Below are 19107 nucleotides of genomic sequence, written 5' to 3'. Positions count from 1 at the left end.
GCAAGGAATAGTGCAAATAAATTCGTGATAGCTATATTCTAGTCACAACTATAACCTTATGTAAATATACAGGTAAATAAAGCAAGAACGTTCATCTATATCAGCACAAAATAACAAGACGTCTCATTGTGAGGACAATTCGCATAAGTCTCTGTATGGTGAAGCCACCATAAGCTCACCACACTAACGCCAGGGAGCGTTGGAATGGAGTCCAAGTGTCCACCGCCAGTTATTTTCACCGTATGGCTTATAAAGGCAAAGAGTCCAAAGCCGCAGCGTTCAGAGAATAATGGGAACGAAATGCAGTGACAATAATCAGCAAAACACATGTGCGCTTCTATAGCGTTTTTGCAACTCTTCTTCAGTGCATTTTTGCTGCAATAATGATTCCCGAAATCCTTTCAATTATGGCATATATTTCCTGGCAAAACCTCCCTTTTGGACAAGATAGCTCCAAGTTTTCTCAGGAATAACTGGCCACGTACAGTTTCCCTTGGCATTGGGAATGACTTCACTGATCTTCACTGGCACCTTCTCTGGCTTCCAAAACTTACCTGTATATTTACATAAGGTTATTTATAGTTGTGACTAGAATATAGCTATCACGAATTTATTTGCACTATTCCTTGCATTGGGCTGGTTTTTTGGGGTTTTATAAACGATATTAACTATTCGATGAATACTCAACACTAAACAACGGGGCATCCTGCTTTACGCACAAGGAAATCCCTGTATGGAATCAGCCTTGGTGGTGCTGGTGTGTGCAGTGCATCATCCTTTCCTCCAGGGGGCATATGCACCCCAGGAATCTAGAATCATCAAGATTGACAGCAGGGATGGAGTAATAAGCACAAGGGTTGCCTCTTGGCAATTGGTTGATATGTAAGCCAAACCTGACTCCTCTCTCAGACGATGTAGACTCCGAGGGACAGGTGGGTAGGCTGTGACCCCTGCTCAGCCAATCAGAGGTGGATATTCTTTTATTATCCCCCGTAGAGGGGAATAGGATTGATTACCTATAAGAGAACATTTACGTGCATTACAATGAGATGCATTTTGCAAATTGGTTGTAAACTCTAGCCTGACATTATTAAGTGTGCTCAAGTCAGGAGTATGATTTTTTTCCCTCTTCTTTGTATCTCAGGGTTGGCTAGCGGAGGTGGAAGGCCGGCTGCCGGCGCGGACTGAGCAAACTCGGCGTCAGAGCGAAATGTATGAACCTCAGAACACCTTGACAGTCAACAACTGTGCCCAAGATCGTGAGAGGTACAGTATCAGCATAGTGTTGTCCATTTCTACAAGTTCAGCTGCTGTTTGTCTTTTTCTGTGTTGCGATGCTTGGGTTTCTCTCACTCAAGACTGGCAGCAGCATTCCCTGAGGGGGGGGCAGCTGCCGAGGTCCAGGGCATCTGGTGGGATCCATGACTGCTGACCACCACACACTCTCCTCCCCTCCACTTGTCTGTACCAGCTCTGCAAATGGACCAACATCACTGAAGGACAAGTGGACAGTACACGGGGGTGGCCGCCTTGGGGGCCATGGCAACAGCCCTCCCAGTACATACACTAGCCCAGGGGTAGGGAACCTGCGGCTCGAGAGCCGCATGCGGCTCTTCTGCCCTTGCACTGTGGCTCCACAAGCCAAGCCGCCGGCCCCATCCTTGCCCACCCTGCAGGCAGCAGGACGGGTGCACCAACTGCCCAAGGTCGGCTGGGCCGCACCACGGGCTTCCCCTCTCGCCCGCCCCGTTGGAGCGGGGCGGGCGCTTTCCCGGTGGCTGGCGAGGCTGAGCCGCCGGCTTCATCCTTGCCCGCCCTGCAGGCAGCAGGGCCGGCGCATCCATGTGCTTCTCAGAATGAGCGGAGTTCTGAGACATATTTTAAATGTCAAAAATTATTTGCGGCTCCAAGTGTTTTCTTTTCCCGTGGAAAACGGGTCCAAATGGCTCTTTGAGTGTTAAAGGTTCCCTACCCCTGCACTAGCCAGAGCTGCCAGGGAAAGGATATACAGGTGGTACAGAGAAAGGATCATGGATGATGGGAAGGCTTGCAAGCTGGAGAAGAATGCATGCGCAGGTGGGGTGTGTGTGAAAAAGAGGGCATGAGGGGGACCCATTTGGTGGGCAGAAAGTGGCCCTTGGGCACTGTCTGCCAAGGACCCACCAAAACCCGGAACTGACTGCGCTGCAACTACCTCCCCCTTAGGATGACCCTGGTATTGCACTGTGGTGTGTGAAAGAAATATGTGGTCTCTGTGGACATTATGAGCCTGAACAAATAAGCCTTTGTGGCTAGATCTGTTCGAGGAACTTTAGAGCAGTGGTTCTCAACCTGTGGGTCGCAACCCCTTTGGGGGTCGAACGACTCTTTCACAGGGGTCGCCTAAGACTCTCTGCATCAGTGTTCTCCATCTGTAAAATGGATAAATGTTAGGGTTGGGGGTCACCACAACATGAGGAAATGTATTAAAGGGTCGCAGCATTAGGAAGATTGAGAACCACTGCTTTAGAGAAAGAAAGACCAGACCTGTCTGAAACCATTACGCTCATGAACTTTACTGGCACCATTATACTTCTAAATGATCTCCATGTTTGGAAGGAAGCAACTGTTTTATTTAGAGCCCACTGTCCCCTTTTACCTCAGAGCCAGCCCCATGGACTGACCATTCTATCATTCTATCAAAGGTAACTTAAGCCATCCTGTCATAAGAACTAGCCTGCTGGATCAGACTAGAGTCCATCTTGTCCAGCGCTCTGCTACTCGCAGTGGCCCACCAGGTGCCTTTGGGAGCTCACGTGCAGGATGTGAAAGCAATGGCCTTCTGCTGCTGCTGCTGCTCCTCCAGAGCACCTGGTCTGCTAAGGCATTTGCAATCTCAGATCAAGGAGGATCAAGATTGGTAGCCATAGATCGACTTTTCCTCCATAAATCTGTCCAAGCCCCTTTTAAAGCTATCCAGGTTAGCAGCCATCACCACCTACACTGCTTCCCCAAAACTAGGTGTTAGGTTTAATGCTAATAATTGAGCCCAGCGGCCCAGGCCAGCCTAGATGTGGGGGGGGGGAGCACTCTGTTTGTGCGTGCCCACAAAGAAGGCTCTGAGTGCCACCTCTGGCACCCATGCCATAGGTTCGCCACCACTGCTTTAGGGTGACACGGTGGAGTTTAGCTAACCCCATTGTCCTGCCAGTCACCCCTTAGGGCCAGGGGAAAAGCCCAGTGGTCAACCTCTTTCCTGCCCAGATTTGACACACAAGACGGATCCTAAAACTTTCTGAGGGGTATCCACTTTGCAGAGAACAGTGTCTTGCTTTTATGCCAGTCTTTGACCTCCCTCCCTGCCTCCAGGGCTCCCCACACTGGGAGCAGGGATTCCACTGCTTACTATGTGGCCTCCCTTTCTGTCGCTCCAAATCCTGTACCCTGTTTCACCTCGTCTTGTGAGGTTAGGGCCACGTCTGGGCTTCTGCAATGCCTTACTCTCAGCCCTGGGGCCATTTCTTATTCTGGAGCTCCCCCTGCTGACCGAGATTGGGGAAAGCAACGGGACTAAGTCACCTTTGCTGGGCTTTGGAGAATATGTTGCTTGGTTTCAGCCAGCTGTTGGCTATGGGGTCAGATTGCAAGAGCACTCTATTCCTCCCCAGGATTCCCATTTGTGCTATTACTAGAATAAGTGGAGGGATTTTTTTTTGGTAATTGTCTTGAATACAAACTACAGCTTCATTGTTGCAGCCTCCCCTTGGCTGGCCTTCCCTCTTGGTCTGTCTCCTTTCTCCACTTGGCTCTGGATGCTTCTTTTGAGTGCAGCAAACTGTAAGGAATCAGCAAGGTCCAGTCCAAAAGTAACCTTATTAGTTCTTTATTAACTGGCTTTCATGGTCGACTCTACAGGCAATGCAGATTCTGACCCCACCCCTTGGGTGGCCGCTTTTACGGGCCTCTCTTCCCGCCAAGAACTGGACATAAACAATTACTCATTCCCACAAACTAGCAGTAGTTTCATACAGACAGAAAGCAAGGCTAAGCAAGCGATAACAACTGCGCTGGGCAATCAGCCCAACGCGCCGGAGGAATCTCCTCCAAGGCCAAACCACTAACTCTGACTAAATCACAACCTTACACAAACTGTCCCTAAGGAACTTGCTATAAATGCCCTTAAATCAGAACGCCTCCTTGTTGTATTCTCCCTTGCAGTTAGAAGGTCGAGTGTGCGTTGCTGTGATGTGGCCCTGCCCTTTAATGCAACTTGGACATTTAGGGCAAAATCCGGGTGCCCTGCAGTTTGCAATCCATGCATGTTCTGCCTACCTTGGATGGATGTCTGTTCCTGGGCTGGTTCTGACCTTGAAAGTTTGACGTGATCTGTAATACCTCCCCCCCCCCCCCCCGCCTTCCGCACATTCGAAGCGCTGCGTCTCCTGACACAGATCAATATCCTCCATCGCCTGGATTAAGCGGCTAGCCTCATCGCCAAAGGCTGGGCAGGTTCAGCCCTGAAAGGTGAGTACTTACTTAAGAGGCCACCAAGGAAGCCCAGGGTTGCTACACAGGCAGGCAATGGCAAATCACCTCTGAATGTCGCTTGCCTTGAAAACCTTGCAGGCAGAGGTAGAGCTACCAGGGGCCCGGTGTGTGTGTGTGTTGCACTGGGCGCATGCCTGTGGGGCGCAAAAATTCAGGTTTGTTTGTGGTATTTGTTAGTGTTTTTTCAGTTTTTGGCCTGCAGGGGGCGCAGTTTTTAGGCTACCAGCACCAAAATTTCAGGGATTTTTCAAGAGACTCTCTTGATGGTACCACATAAGTTAGGTGAGGTTTGGTTCAGGGGATCCAAAGTTATGGATTCCCAAAGGGGGTGCCCCATCCCCCATTGTTTCCAATAGGAGATGGGGGCTACACTTTGAGGGTCCTTAACTTTGGACCTCCTGAACCAAACTTCACCAAACCTGGGTGGTACCATCAGAAGGATCTGCTAAAGATGCCCTGAAATTTTGGTGCTGCTAGCTTGACAATTGCACCCCTGACAGCAGGCAACCCCCAAATTTCCCAAGATTCTCCTTTTGAATCCACCCACTTCGGCATGAATTTAAAGGGAGAATCTGAGGTCCCCAGTTTAAACATTGAAAGTGATGCTGTTTCAGGGTGGGGGATAATCTACCCCCAAACAGCATCACTTTCAATGTTGTTTAAACACCTAGGGAACCCCAGATTCTCCCTTTAAGGTGGATTTAAAAGGAGAATCTGGGCTCCCTAGTTTAAAACATTGAAAGTGATGCTGGTTTTTTTGGGGGGAGGGGGAGAATCCACCCCCAAACATCATCACTTTCAATGGTGTTTAAACTAGGGATCCCAGATTCTCCCTTTAAGGTGGGCGCCACAGGTCAAGGGAGGGTGCTGACCCTCCAGAGCCAGAGCCCGTGCCAGCACGCTGATTCAACCCCTTCCGGCCTGCCCAGCAGTAGACCCGGGCCCGTTGCTGTCTGCCCAAGTGGTAGACCTGGGCCCCTTCCTCCCTGCCCAATAGTCCTCCTTGAGATCAGCAGATGGCTTGATTTCTCCCCCCCCCCCTCTACTGTATCTAGGGAAAATGGGGGGGGGGGCGGAAAACTCAGATTATGCCTCGGGCTCCATTTTCCCTAGATATGCCTCTGTTCCATCCTCCCGGGGTCCATGCAGGCAGGCTTCTGCCCTTCCCAGGTCCTGGGGAGAGCAGGAGCCGGCAGCAGGGACACACAGGGGATAGGGTTACACAATGTGTGGGGGCGGGGCTACGTGACCCCGCTGGGGTGTGGGGGGGCAGGGCACCACGTAGGATTGGGGCGGAAAACAAAGAGTGGCACCGGGTGCAGCAGGGCCCAGCTATGCCGGCGCCTGCAGGGGTGCCATAAGTGGACGGTGACTTGCCGACTTTTATATATGTACCCACTTACACGATCCATGTGTCAGAGTTTCTTGGATTGGCTCCAGCTCTATGTTCCTTTTCCTAAGAGTTGTTTCAAAGTCTGGTAAGTTTTATACAAACTTTGTATAAAATATATATACAATTAAACAAGAACACATAATAGGAAAAACAGGCAGAGCGTAAACATTTTAATTAATAAATCAGTTCCTCTAAATCAGGGGTCTGCAACCTGTGGCTCTCCAGATGTTCATGGACTACAATTCCCATCAGCCCCTGCCAGCATGGCCAATTGGCAGGGGCTGATGGGAATTGTAGTCCATGAACTTCTGGAGAGCCACAGGTTGCAGACCCCTGCTCTAAATCAAATCTAGGCCTCATTTAACCCTCGTTGGTCTGCGTCATTCTCTTGGAGGGCTGGCCTCAAATCCTCAGTCGCGCAGCTTGCCAGGAAGGCTCCTGGAGAGCCCCCCCCCCCACTCCTGGGTCACTTGCGCAGTTGGAACCCGCCCAGAGCTGCCTCTTTCGGCTGTGGGCTCTTGTTGCTGCCCTGAGGGGAGTCGCCGCCCAGAAGTGGCTTTCACTGTAGGGATGGGGGAACAGTCTGTCCTGCAGGGTCTGTGCTCTTCAGCTGGCCCGCAAGGCCTGTCGCTATAGATGTTGTGTTCTTCCCTGTCTTGAGCAGCCCAGATGGCAGTTACACAGAGGAGCCGAGCCAGGAGAATGAGGTGAAGGTGCCGGCCACAGACTTCGACGACGAGTTCGACGACGAGGAGCCGCTGCCCACCATTGGCACCTGCAAAGCTCTGTACACCTTTGAAGGTAAGGCTTGTTTCTGGGGTTGGCTCCGTGGGGAGAACGGCGAGGCAGAAAATCCTTGATGAAATCTCAAGCGAGGGGAAGTGGTTCGAGTGTCAGCAGGGGTCTGAGGGCCATGCTGGCAGGGGCTGGTGGGAATTGTAGTCCATGAACATCTGGAGAGCCGCAGGTTGCAGACCCCTGGACTCGGGTCTGGGAGACCCAAGTTCAAACTCCCAGTCTGCCATGGAAGCCCAGAGGGTGACTTTGGGTCAGCCATTCCCTCTGAGCCTGGTGGACCTCACGGCGAGAGGAGGAGCGTCATGTGAGCCCCTTGGGGGTCCCCGTTGGGCCCCTGTGGCAAGATAGAAATAGATTAGATAAATAATAATAAAGGACACTGTAAGCTGCTTTGGGTCCCCGTCGTGGGACAAGGCAGGGGACTAATGAACTAAATAAAACACACAAATAAATTCTGCCCGCAACTTGTCCCCTGTGTTGGAAGAAACGGTACTGGAAGGATGCAGTTTTCTGTAGCAAAATTCACTGAAAGAGAAAAGATTAGAAACACCCCTGTCCTGGGAAGTTCCTACCGCCAACACTACTGACCTTCCAGAGATTTGGTAACATTGGGGATTCGCGGGCTCGTGGCCTGAATTGAACTTGCATAGTATTGATGGAGTCTCCTGCCCCAGCATCTTCCACACACGAGTCCTTCTTTTACTGCTCTTTCCTGGCCTTCCTGCCTTCATAGTTATTTTAGAATTCACTGCTGTCTTTTTGCTGTGGCGCTGCCGCCTGTTATGTTGCTTTAGCATTTTGTATCATTTTGATTCAAAAGTTTTCCTTTGCGTGTTGCCTTGAATACTATTTTTAGTAGAAAGGCAGAAGTATAAATGCTGTAAATAGATTGAAAATGACCCTTTACCCCACAGGTGTCAAACTCGCGGCCCTCCAGATGTTATGGACTACAGCTCCCATCATCCCCTGCCAGCATGATGCTGGCAGGGGATGATGGGAACTGTAGTCCATAACATCTGGAGGGCCGCGAGTTTGACACCTATGCTTTACCCCATAAGTTGTTGGAGGTATGATTTGCCTTCTGGAGCAGGTAGCAGTTTGTATCATGAAGCAGAGCAAGAAGTAAGGTTTAAGATCCCTTTCACCTCGCACTGTGGCCTTGATATGAGCCCCTCCTTGAGCCATTGTTAGCCTTAGAATTATGCCAGTTCCAGAGATCCCAGGTCAGGCCTTCTATCTCTTTGGCATTCCCGTTCTCCCTGCCTCCTGTTGCTCATGTTCCGCTTTTAGTTCAAGGCACACAGAACCCCACCGGGGCTTGCGTCACTGCTGGGTGGGTCCAAACCAAGCCCCTGGGATCAGTGGCATGACCCCACTTACCGAAGCCAGGGAGCCAGCTGGGAGGGCAGGGGAGGACTTGGACTGGTGACAGGCCAGCTCCTAGTCTGCACACCACCGAGCGCTGCCCCCCGGCCTCCCTATAGGCCGGCTCCTGCTATCCCCCGATCCTAGGAACAGCAGGAGCTGGCCTGAGGAGGGAGGGGGGGCACAGGACTCGGCAGCATGCAGCTCCGGCAAACGCCATTTTGTCACATGACGAAACGGCATGTGCCCGAGGACATGGGATACCCCATGTTCCCATTAGTGGTACACCACTGCCTGGGATACTCCTGTAGGCCTTGCCGTGGACTCGGCTGGTGGCATTCTGGGCCTCTGTCAGTGATGGCCGTCCCTTGGATGCTTTGGCCAGAGAACCAGCCCTGCCCTTGGCTCATGTAGTGGAGGAGTGAGGTCCGCAATCCTCCGTGAGCTAAGTGTGCCCCCATGGAAATGTCCCTGATTCCTCTGTTAGGCACACAGGGCAGGTTTCTTTGTAAGCGCCAGTGGAGAGATGGAACGCTGGCAGTCCGTTGTGTCTTCTGCCTCCCAGGCCAGAACGAAGGGACGATCTCCGTCACTGAAGGAGAAATGCTGTTTGTCATAGAGGAGGACAAAGGCGACGGCTGGACGCGAATCCGGCGGAACGAGGATGAGGAAGGTTACGTCCCCACCTCCTACGTAGAAGTCTTTTTGGAGAAGAATGCCAAAGGTGCCATGACTTACATTTAAACCGCCACCCCCACTCACACGCACCCTGTCCCTGCTGCTTTCTTGCTTCCGCAGCGAGGCGCTGTGGAAATTTTTCTCTGCCTTACGAATGACGCCTTTTCCAAAGTACTTGCAGAGGGCCAGGAAGTATGCTTCCTCCTCTCCTTAATGCGGTGATTTCGTGTTTCTTTTTAAGTGCTCCAAAAGCTCGGGCAGCTAGGGAAATGTGGGGCAGGGAAATGAAACCTGGCAAAGCAATGGTGACTGAGAGTTAGGAGGGTTGAAGGATCCTCCCAAACCCCCTCTTGCTTTCCTGCTAGCCGGACAGGGAGAGAAAGAGAGAAACGCCCTTTTCTGTTTCTTCCTTTGTTTTTGTTTTTGTGTCATCGAAATTCAAATTCAGAACCCAAGGCAAGTTTTGCTGAATACTTCCTCCTCTTGTGCTTTCTGCCGATAGGAAGGTTGGATGTTCTTTTCCCCATAGCAGCCGTAGGGAATCTTGGATTTTGCAGAGGCCGTTGGTCAAAGGAGGCTTCCATGAGCCTGAATTTCTTGTTTGTGGTCACAGTCTCTGGACTGCAGTATTTGGTTTCCAACTGAGAATTCAGCCTTCCCAGAATCTCACTTTTTCTAAGCACAGATTTTTATCCCTTATTGATGCCCTTTGAAAAGGAGAGGGGGAAATTTCAGAAGCCGGATGCTGAAGTTAGATCCTGCCCTACATGACCCTTTCTGAGTGGCTAGTGGGATGAATGGTGGAAGATACTTGCATGACTCGTTCAGAGCACAAAAACATGCTACCCCCTTCCTGTTTTCTGAAAAATACAGTCTCTGGAAGTCTGCCCGACCACGTGGGTCACCTTTTGCTCTTGGGAATACTCCTCATCCTACTACGAACAGCATTCGCAGCAAGCAAGGTCGTGAAGTCCCCCATCGCTGCCTTGAGCTATTCGTCCCTGCACAATTGTCATTGTCAAAATGGATTTTTGTTGGCCTTTTATATTCCTCCATGCTGGGGAAGGGGTCAAGTGGGGCCTCTCTGAGTGGCAGCGTGGAATCCGTGGGTGGGGGGATCATCCAGGAGACGGCCGTGGTGGGTGAGCTTCCCTGGAAGATGCTGTGGCCCCCGCTCTGTTGGGCATCTTCTCAATTGAGGTGAGGCAAGAGTGAAGCCCAGGAAGGCTCCTCAGGTGTTTCATGGCAGATATTCAGGGTGTCCTCAGCTGACAAGTCAGGGCCAGAAGGCAGTAAAGGCTGAGGGGGAAACGCTTTTGGTGCAAAGGGGGGCTTTTTGGAGAAGAGGAGGGTGTAACATCCTGGAGCCTTTCCCAAACCCCCTCGACTTCCATGTTGGTTCACTTGCATTTGCAGCCCTGATGGTCTGCTACGTTGCGTGGTGCATTATTCTGGTGTGGTCTCAGAGGTGTCTTTGAGCCACCAGTTCTCGTTGGCTCTGTGCTAATGCAGCCGTCTTCAGGCCGAGGGCTCCAATTTGACCAAAGAAAAGGAAGGAAGGAGCTGGCACAAGTGCGTCTTCAAAAAGGGTGTGGAGCCAGAGGGCATGGACAAATAGCACCCACGCCAAGTGGCAGAGATGGGAAGCTGGCCCTGTGGAGAAGGAACCCAGATGTATAAAGGTGATGTGCTGTCTATGGCCATCATGGCACAATATGCCTGGCACATGTCAGGTCATGGATGCGCAACTGGACACGACATCAGATGGACCTCCGAGGGGAACTCACCTGGAAAAGCACTTATTTGTTCTGTGCTGTGAGGGGGAAGAAGGGCTTTCTGTCCCCCCCCCCCATTTTCATCAGCTTTTGCCCCATTTCTCTGCTCTTTGTGCACTAGTAAGGGAGGGAAACGGGAAGCTCCACCCCCCCAGCAGCTCCGAGGGAGCGAGTGCTTTCGAAGGCGAGTTCTCTTAATGTACATTTGACTGTGTGTTCAGTCACACACCCAAGACGAGCCACGTGGTGGGCATCTCTAGTTGTTCAGCTGTATCCCAAGGTCATTGCCTGTCCCCACCTCACTGGCTGCCACTTCCAGAGGATGGCAATTTTTTGAGTCCAGGCAGGGCCCTCCCTGGAGGAGGCGGGGGAGGGCGGTTTTCATGGCAGCCGCACATCCCCAGTAAACGCTGACTTGGCTCAAAGCTCTGGTCTTGTCCCAAACTGAGCCCTTTTACCTTTTCCCCTCCCCTTTTTCTTATGTGGTTAGTACTGCCCAATACGAGCGCTGAATGTGCTCACGTGCATTCGTGTGGAAACATTTCTATCCTGCCCTCTTTGGTTAAAAGCCGGGCAACATCTGCCTGAACAGTATAGGCAGAAGGAATATTTGTGGTCACAGTCTACAGCAGCGGTCTTCAAACTATGGCCCTCCAGATGCTCATGGACTACAATTCCCATCAGCCCCTGCCAGCATGGCCAAGTGGTAGGGCTCATGGAAATTGTAGTCTATGAACATCTGGGGGGCCATAGTTTGAAGACCCCTGGTCTACAGTGTGGTGCAGCTCAGTGGCCTGCAAAGACATTTCAGCAAAAAGCAGGGAAACTTGCTTGTGAAAGTGCTGGAGCCCCAGTCAAGGAAGAGAGCATCCTGTCTCAGGGGAAGAAGACCCCCTATCCGCCCGAAGAAAGAGACTCAGCTGGAGGAACAGATCTGCAATAATGTACTGAGGGTCTCAGCTAAGACGCAGCAGGCTCCACCGGTGTCAGCAGAAGGCAGTGAATGTCCAGTTGAATTTTCCAGCACAGTCAGAGTCAGGAAGGAACCCGTGTATTGTTCTTCCCCTCCCCCTCTGCCGCCACCGTGAAGCATGGTAGCCTGTGCAATAGTCCATCGTGTGCCATAAGCACATGGCTTGAGGTAGCTCAGACAGTTGAGCCAAGCCGCAAACATCCCAGGCGTCTGTTCAGAGCGATTGTGTCTCTGATCCCCAACTATATCTTTGCGTTGACGCACGTAAACTGAGGGTGCTTTGGGGCTTAGGCATTTGGAGGAAAGGGGAGGATCCACGCAGTCTCGTGGTCCTTTTGATTTGTAAGTCCCCCTGGCAATCAAAACAAACAACAAGGTGCTAGTTGACATTTTCAGTGGTCCACATGTTTGTGGCCTAAAGGAGGAGGGGTGGGGGGGAGAGAGCAAACTTTCCTGCCCATTTGCCTGCAAGCCGATCCATGCCTGGTTTCTGCCAAGTGTCAAGCTCACACCTTCAAGGAATAAACGGACTCCGGATTCTTGATCAGAAGTGTTTACTGAAAGGCAGCAAAGCACCCAGCTTGAGGAAGCCAGCTCTGCCAGACCTGGCTTCGTTGGCCTCCTTTATCCTCCCTCCCGTTTTCCCAGAGAATGTGTGAAAAGAGCTATTTTGGAGCGTAGGCTCCCCAAGGTCGGTGCTAGGGAGAGATGCAGCCACCTGGCACATGTCTAACCCCAGGAGACAACAAACAGGGCCAGCCTAGTTCTCTACATGTTAAGCCATAAAGATCAATAGAAGCGAAAGTAAAGTCCTTTACACAAAGCAGGCGGGTTACATATGAGCACTTTCACACATGCAGAATAATGCACTTTCAATCCACTTCCTCAATTCTTTGCAAGTGAATTTTGCTGTTTCACACAGTAAAATGCAGTTGCAAAGTGGATTGAAAGTGCCTTATTCTGCATGTGCGAAAGTGCCCAATATCTTGCAACAATTACACTGAAGTGAAAGTACCCAGATACTATCTCTGCCAATGTAAATTGTCACAAACAGCAAGAAGCTAGGAAAGCCCCTCAGTCACCAGGGGCTTTTCCTGACACCAGGCCCATCTTGTGTGCTTAAAACGCCTTGCTCGGGGTCTCGAGGCTGAGTGTGAGACTGATTTAGATCGATAATCAAAACCCATCCCTTCCTTGGAAGACTTTTTATCCTCTTCCCCCAAAATACGACCTCAGCATCCTCTTGAGAAACAAATGTGGTCTGAGCAGAACTATTTAGGGCAGAAGGATCCGGCAAGGAGGCTTCATCCCTCCGTCCGGGAACTCACCATTGCCTTGTAAGGTTTGGTGTGCCTGTGGGGGGAGAGGGGGGGGTCGCAGGGGAGGCCGTCAGGAGACTGCAGGGAGACGCTTAACCCTTCCCCACCCCTCAGCTGTTTCCCCTTGAGCGGTACTCAAAGCCTGAAAATAAGAAGGGGGGGGTGATGGGATGTTCAGCACCTTCTCCCCCCTCTCCAGTTCTTCCTCCACATTCGTCTTGCAAGACAGAGATAGGTTTTGGAATGTTCTTTTGCAAAAATGGCCTGCATTCTCTTGAAAGACGTGGGATTTCATCCTAGAAGAAACATAGTGGAGCACTGGTTTCTGCAGGGACGTTCTTCCCCTCCCCTTCTCAGAATGAAATCCCTCTTCCCCCCTCCCCATGATTTTGGCTTGTGGGAGCTGGCAGGCCAGTGAGCCATTCTCTGGAGAGGAAGCCCGGCCAATGCACTTTTCAGTCTAGGACAGTGGTGGCGAACCTTTGGCACTCCAGATGTTATGGACTACAATTGGCCATGCTGGCAGGGACTGATGGGAATTGTAGTCCATAACATCTGGAGTGCCAAAGGTTCGCACCACGGGTCTAGGATCTACAATGTGAATATTTTAACACTTGCCAAATTTTCTTTCTTTTTTTAGGTGTTGTATATAGTATTATTGATGGCTATTATTTAAGGAAAAAGATCTTGGTTAATTGGTTATCCATAGTTTTCTTTCTGGAAATAAAAAATATTTGTATATAATTTAACTTAAAACTAAAAGGTGGCTTGAACTGTTTCCCTTGTTTTTGAATGAGAGGGGTTTTTTTTGGGGGGGGGGTGCCTTTTTGATATCAATATGTATCGATCTGTTTTTTGTCTTTCCTTGCTAACCCGATCTTTTGTTTTGTTTCGTCTATCAAGTCATGTGCAAACTCTGGTTTTGTCATTTAAATTCTTTCGTTTTTTTCCCCTGTGTGTTTCTCATTTTGCCTGCTTCAGAGTCAACTTTATAGGAAATTCCACATTCAGTGCTGAGGTTTGTCAAAAACTAGAACCACTTTTGAGTTACTTTTTTCTTTTCTGTTGCAGTTCACCTCTTAGCTGTACTACTGTTCCCCTGCCTTTAATAAAAAAGCAAAAGTTTTATATTCTCAAGCTTTGTGGGGTTTTCTTTAAATATCCGGCCACAGAATAAATTCATTCATCCTCCCACAGTTGCTGAATTCTGTGATTGCCATTATAGCTGGAGATCCATAGTGACTGTTCAAGAGTTCCTGTTTAAAGGCAGTTTGGCGGCTGTTTAGCCTTCATTGTAGAATAGTTTGTGGTACAGAAGAGGAGGGGTAAAATGAGCTGTGTGAGAGTCTTCTCCTGCCTGTGGTTATTACCAAGAAGAATTTAGTCTGATGATTCCCCAGGAGGAACTCTCAGCCTGGTCTACCTCATGGGGCTGTTGTGGTGAGGCAATGGTGAGAATGAGCCCTTCAGACTCCACATTTTTCACATGCGTGCCTCAACGAGAGGCCTCCCTAAAGGAGCTGCTGTGGGTCGTCGTCCCCCCTCCCCCATCCCATTTTTTCTTTAACCTCTTTAGTAAGGAGTGGGAAACTATTCTGCCCCCCAGTCCTAGCATGGCTTCTTCTGAACCCCCCCCCCCCGACCTCTCCACTTGGTGGGGGCCTAATGAAGTCTCTTCTCTCTCTCTCTCTTTATGTTTCCAGATTCCTAAGAGCGTTGGTTGCTGGCGCAAGAGCCTTCAGGCGAGCTTGTCACAGGAGGAGAAAAAGCACCCCATTCACATCGAGATTCACATTCAAAATAATAGCCCTGCCTACATAAAGTAGACCCCCCTGCTGGAAGCAGAGTCAGCGGGGAGGGGAGAAAAGGGGACTCCGCAGGCGAAAAGCGCAGGGACCCTCCCAGAGCCCTTGGTGCCGTCCCCCCACCCATTGCTTGCGACTGTCTCCAGCATGCCATCCACCGCGTTAACTTCCCTTCCTGTGCCAGTTCCAGCGGGGTCTTCTGTAGAACATAAAAGAGAGAGAAATTCCAGGACTGCCTCACCAAGAATACCCTTCAAGGGATTCGAATTGGGTGATGGTCATTCCCATTAGACAAATGGGAAGCTGAGATCAAGAGCTGGCGGATTGCCACCCTGTGCCTTTAAGGCTGCAGTGAGATTCTAATCTGGCTACATCTCCTGGCTAGCCCTGTTCTCTCCTTCACCCCCCCCTCCCCTCCCCAAAACTGAATATAGGAAGCTGCTTTCTTTGGAGTCAGACCTGTGGCCTGTTGAGCTCCGAACCGTCCACCTCAACTAGCAGTGGTTCCCCATGGCCTTACTCAGAAGCTGCAGGAGTTCTGTTGCCTGAATATTCTGCAGACCAAACCTGGAGCTTTCTACATGCAAACCACTGAAGTACGCACATACACAAGACTGGTTCTGGAGCATCAGTTTTGCATGGGTGGGTAGGTTGTTGGTGGGGCTAAAGCACTTAAAAAGAGAGGCTTATGCCACTGTTACGCCCAGAGTTATTTTAGAACGTACAAGAGAAAGAATTAACTTCTTGGAACACAGCCGTGCAAATGCTTCTGCGTGAGACGCTGCTCTGAAAGAAACTGTGCAGATCAGTGACTCCTGCAGAAGCACAGTTGGCACCCTCCCCTTTAACATGAGGACTCTTTTTGCATTGGATATGATAGGCTCAGTCTTGATACTGAAGTACAGCCATGTTGGCTTGCCAGGGCGCAGCCAACTTTGGAAAGCCCTCCTACCATGTCATTTGACCCACGGCAAAACTATTTCCCCCCCCCCCCCATTGCCCTTCAACTTGCTCACCCACACCTGCCTGCTTTTGGCCACTCACCACCATATTTGCCACCTGCCTGCTGCATGCTCGCCCGGTTGCCTGCGCCCACCTGCCTTTTAAGGTGCTCAATCGAATTGCTCTGCTGCTGTTTTTAATTTATTTGACTCCTTTGTCTGGTGTTTCAAGCCTTCTCTTTGCATGCCGGCTTGCGTGTGCTTCCTTTATTTCTGCTTTTCCCAGAACCTTGTCTTAGCAAAATTGCTCTCTGCTTTATTGCACCTCAACTCTTAGTCTGTCACCCGAGTCTGCTCTTTGATTTTGTTCACATGCCCTTGATAATGCAAGGAAAAGCTGCGCGGGGTGGGGGGTGGGGTGGGGGGGCTCATCAGCAACACTTGCTTACACTGCAGGGACCGCAAACTGCATCTGCAAATTCTACAAACTGCATCCCTTTGGGTGGTTCCCAAGAAGATGGATTGCTAATCGGCTTAGTTGGCTTCCAACCTCCACTTTTGCCTCCAAAATATCTGCAGTTTCTGGATCAAATGGGCTTGTGACTGCTCTCTGTTCCGGCTGTAGCCATCTGGTCTCTGCATCAGCCCAGGACACTCAACTACCAGATGGAAAAACTCAAGTGTGTGGCCCAAAGCTGCCATTGGAGGTGTTGGCTTGTGGAGGTTTGGGCTATCACAGCTGCCCCAAGACTGAAAACAAGAACTGTTACATTACCTGGAACACAATGCTTGAAGGCAGTTTATGGTAATCAAAGGTAGAGGAGGTGTTCCATGTGGTTTTCAGCAGGTGAAAGAAAGCCCAAAGGCCGTTTCTCAACTACAACACACTGATGGGCAAAACAGTTGGCTCTGGCCAAGGGATGATTTCCAGGGCCTGCACCTGACTCCACCTGAAGTCCCTTGTTGTCTAGCAAAGGCAAAATGTGCTTCTGCTTTCCCATTCAGTACAGGAAGGGGTGAAGGTCCTCTCTGGTGTATGCAAAAGAGAATTGCTCCTGTGAACTACAGGAGGGAGTAACAGCTACCAGCGGACGCAGCCATAAAGGGAGATAAAGCGGAGTTGCAAAGGCTGCCTTTTCCTGCATTGCTGGCCGAGTTCAGAAGGGAGCAACAGGTGGGATTATGGCCAACATTTGCCCCGGTTTATAGCAGCACAGGTGGCCTCTTCCCAGTCCACTGCCGGTGATGGAGTTTGCCCTGCAGAAATAATAATTGTCCGGTCCCCTAGCAGTGTGTTTGGCTCTTCCCAGTTAAGATAAAACTCTCTTCTCCTAATGCACAAGAGGACGGGCAGAGATTCAGCAAATGGGCACCCGTGCATTGCCCTGTCTGGGTGTTCAGGTGCTGCTGCTGTAGCAGGATGAGATCGAAACCACAGCAAAGTCAATCTTGCGCTGCTGCAGTGAACTACGGTGCAGCCGGGCGCCTCGTCCATTTCTGAAATCAAGATTTCCACTTGTCAGGGGGTCAGATAGATATGCTAAGAAGCCAACAACATCCACTCTCCAGGCAAGCCGTGGTTAGATAACTCGACAGCAAATAGTGCAGGAATTGTATTGTCGAAGGCTTTCACGGCCAGATTCAACTGGTTCTGGTGGGTTTTCCGGGCTGTGTGGCCGTGGTCTGGTGGGTTTTGTTCCTAACGTTTCGCCTGCCACGCCACAGATTTCCATGCCAGTTTCCATGCCAGCCACAGATGCAGGTGAAACGTGAGGAACAAAACCCACCAGACCACAGCCACACAGCCTGGAAAACCCACCAGAACCAGTACAGAAATTGTGTTGCCAAAGCAGACTTGCCGAAGGGGAGGCACACCCTCCAGTACCCTCACCTGAAGATCGTGGGCTGAGGGTCCCTGCTGTCAGAGCATACAGGTCTGGTGCCTGCAGGTCTGGTGCCCATTCCCTGCTAGCACTACTAGGCTGAAAATCCCCAGTTGGCTTGAAGGTGCTGCAGATTCCCTTTCCTTCTCAAGATTAGCAGACCACTGCAAGAAGGAAAGCCGCGTATCTGAGGACCCCAACTGATGCAAGGAAATGCCGACAACTTTTCAGTGGCAACCTTTCTACTTCCCTTGTCTTAAGTGGCTGTTGGGACAGGACAAGGCCTGCGTTCTCCCCCTTCCTTTTAAAGTTTTTTTTTGGGGGGGGGGTCTTGGTGCCATTGATGTAAAAGAGAAGAACCTGCTTTTTAATATATATATATATATATATAATATAGATATTTAATCTAGGTGGACAGTATATTATTGTCACCCTACCAAGAACGTCTGAATGACTGCAAGTCTGTCTGGCTCATCTGGGAAGAGATCGTGCGAGTCGTTTTTACCTGCCAAGACCTGCATAGTGAAGTCTTGCTCCTTTAAGAACTTGCGGAGGATATTTTTTAGACTGTTTCTGCCACCATCTAAAGTTAATGTTAAAAGCCTCTCTTCTACTATGTGAGGCGGTTGATATAGTCCTTGATTAACTCTTGAGCCTTAGCGTGGACGTCCAATGTCGTGTGTGTGTGTGTGAAAACCGCTATAATATTTTAAAGAGCAGTGATGATGATTTGTAAGCGTCTTCACCAAATATTTCTCTCGTGCTGAGATCAGAAATTTTAAAAAGCTTCTCGCACTGTCGACTTCAAAGCAGTAGAAAGGCAGCTTTGGAAGGTAGTGATTGGCTACTATCGCATCATCAGCAACAGATGCTTGGCCAGTTTTATAAAGTGTGTCTCAATTGGGGGAGATTTAAGGAGGGATACATTTTAATTTGTTTTTTCTGTCAACCCACCCAGTGCGCAAAGGGAAGGGTCAGAATCCAGGACAGCTAAACAGATCCAGCATTTGGTTGGAATGAACGTCCACAGTGCAAATTGCTAAGCTCAGAATAGGTGAAATAAAGAGAGAGAGGAGAGTCGCACCAAGTAAAATGAAGGAAAAGCAAAGGAAGTTCTAGGATCTCCGATGGAACTGTTTGTAAATTATGATTGTCTGTTGCTGGCCTTTTTTTAATTTGTTCACGCTGGTCAAATAAAGTGAAGTACTTGAAATGGTGCAGGATGGAATATATTTCTTGTCTGTGCCCCCCTGTGCATTTCTCATAAGCTTCATCGGGGATAGAGCCTCAAAGATTGTATACAATAATCTCGTTCCCTTCTAAAAGTATGATGCCAAAGGAAAGAATATCGTATACAGCGTTTGAAGTCATATCTCCTTGATGAGGCTTATGTGAAATGCATAGAGGCGCACAGACAATACATATTTTTCCCCAAGCACCATTGGGGTTTTTTTTTGCTTTTTCTAAATTCGGCTCAGAGGCAGGGTTTAGCGTCCAGCTGTGGCTGCTCTTGAGAATCTCATATCTGTCTTTGCCCAAAAGCTCTCCCCGCGGCGCTGCCTGTCTCGTTAGCACCACCGGGCAGGAATCCCCCCGTCAACCCTGCCAGCTGCCAAAGGGGGTAGGTGGTTTATGCATTGTGGGAGTGAA

At 50.1% G+C, this 19107-nt stretch overlaps 1 protein-coding gene across 1 annotated transcript in view; it reads left to right on the top strand.

Annotated features, from left to right (window-relative positions):
- The window catches only part of FNBP1 (formin binding protein 1), a 230759-nt gene extending 212526 nt beyond the window's left edge, over nt 1-18233 (top strand). Inside the window, exons 15-18 of the mRNA XM_048512254.1 lie at nt 1145-1266; nt 6582-6721; nt 8649-13846; nt 14532-18233. Of these exons, the coding sequence (XP_048368211.1) occupies nt 1145-1266; nt 6582-6721; nt 8649-8827 (441 nt within the window). The 3' untranslated portion in view covers nt 8828-13846; nt 14532-18233. The remainder of the gene's footprint in view (nt 1-1144; nt 1267-6581; nt 6722-8648; nt 13847-14531) is intronic.
- The last annotated feature ends 874 nt before the right edge of the window (nt 18234-19107 follow it).

This window comes from Sphaerodactylus townsendi, linkage group LG12 (assembly GCF_021028975.2).
Source record: "Sphaerodactylus townsendi isolate TG3544 linkage group LG12, MPM_Stown_v2.3, whole genome shotgun sequence".
Lineage (NCBI taxonomy): Eukaryota > Metazoa > Chordata > Lepidosauria > Squamata > Sphaerodactylidae > Sphaerodactylus > Sphaerodactylus townsendi.
This window is presented reverse-complemented; position numbering and strand designations above follow the sequence as displayed.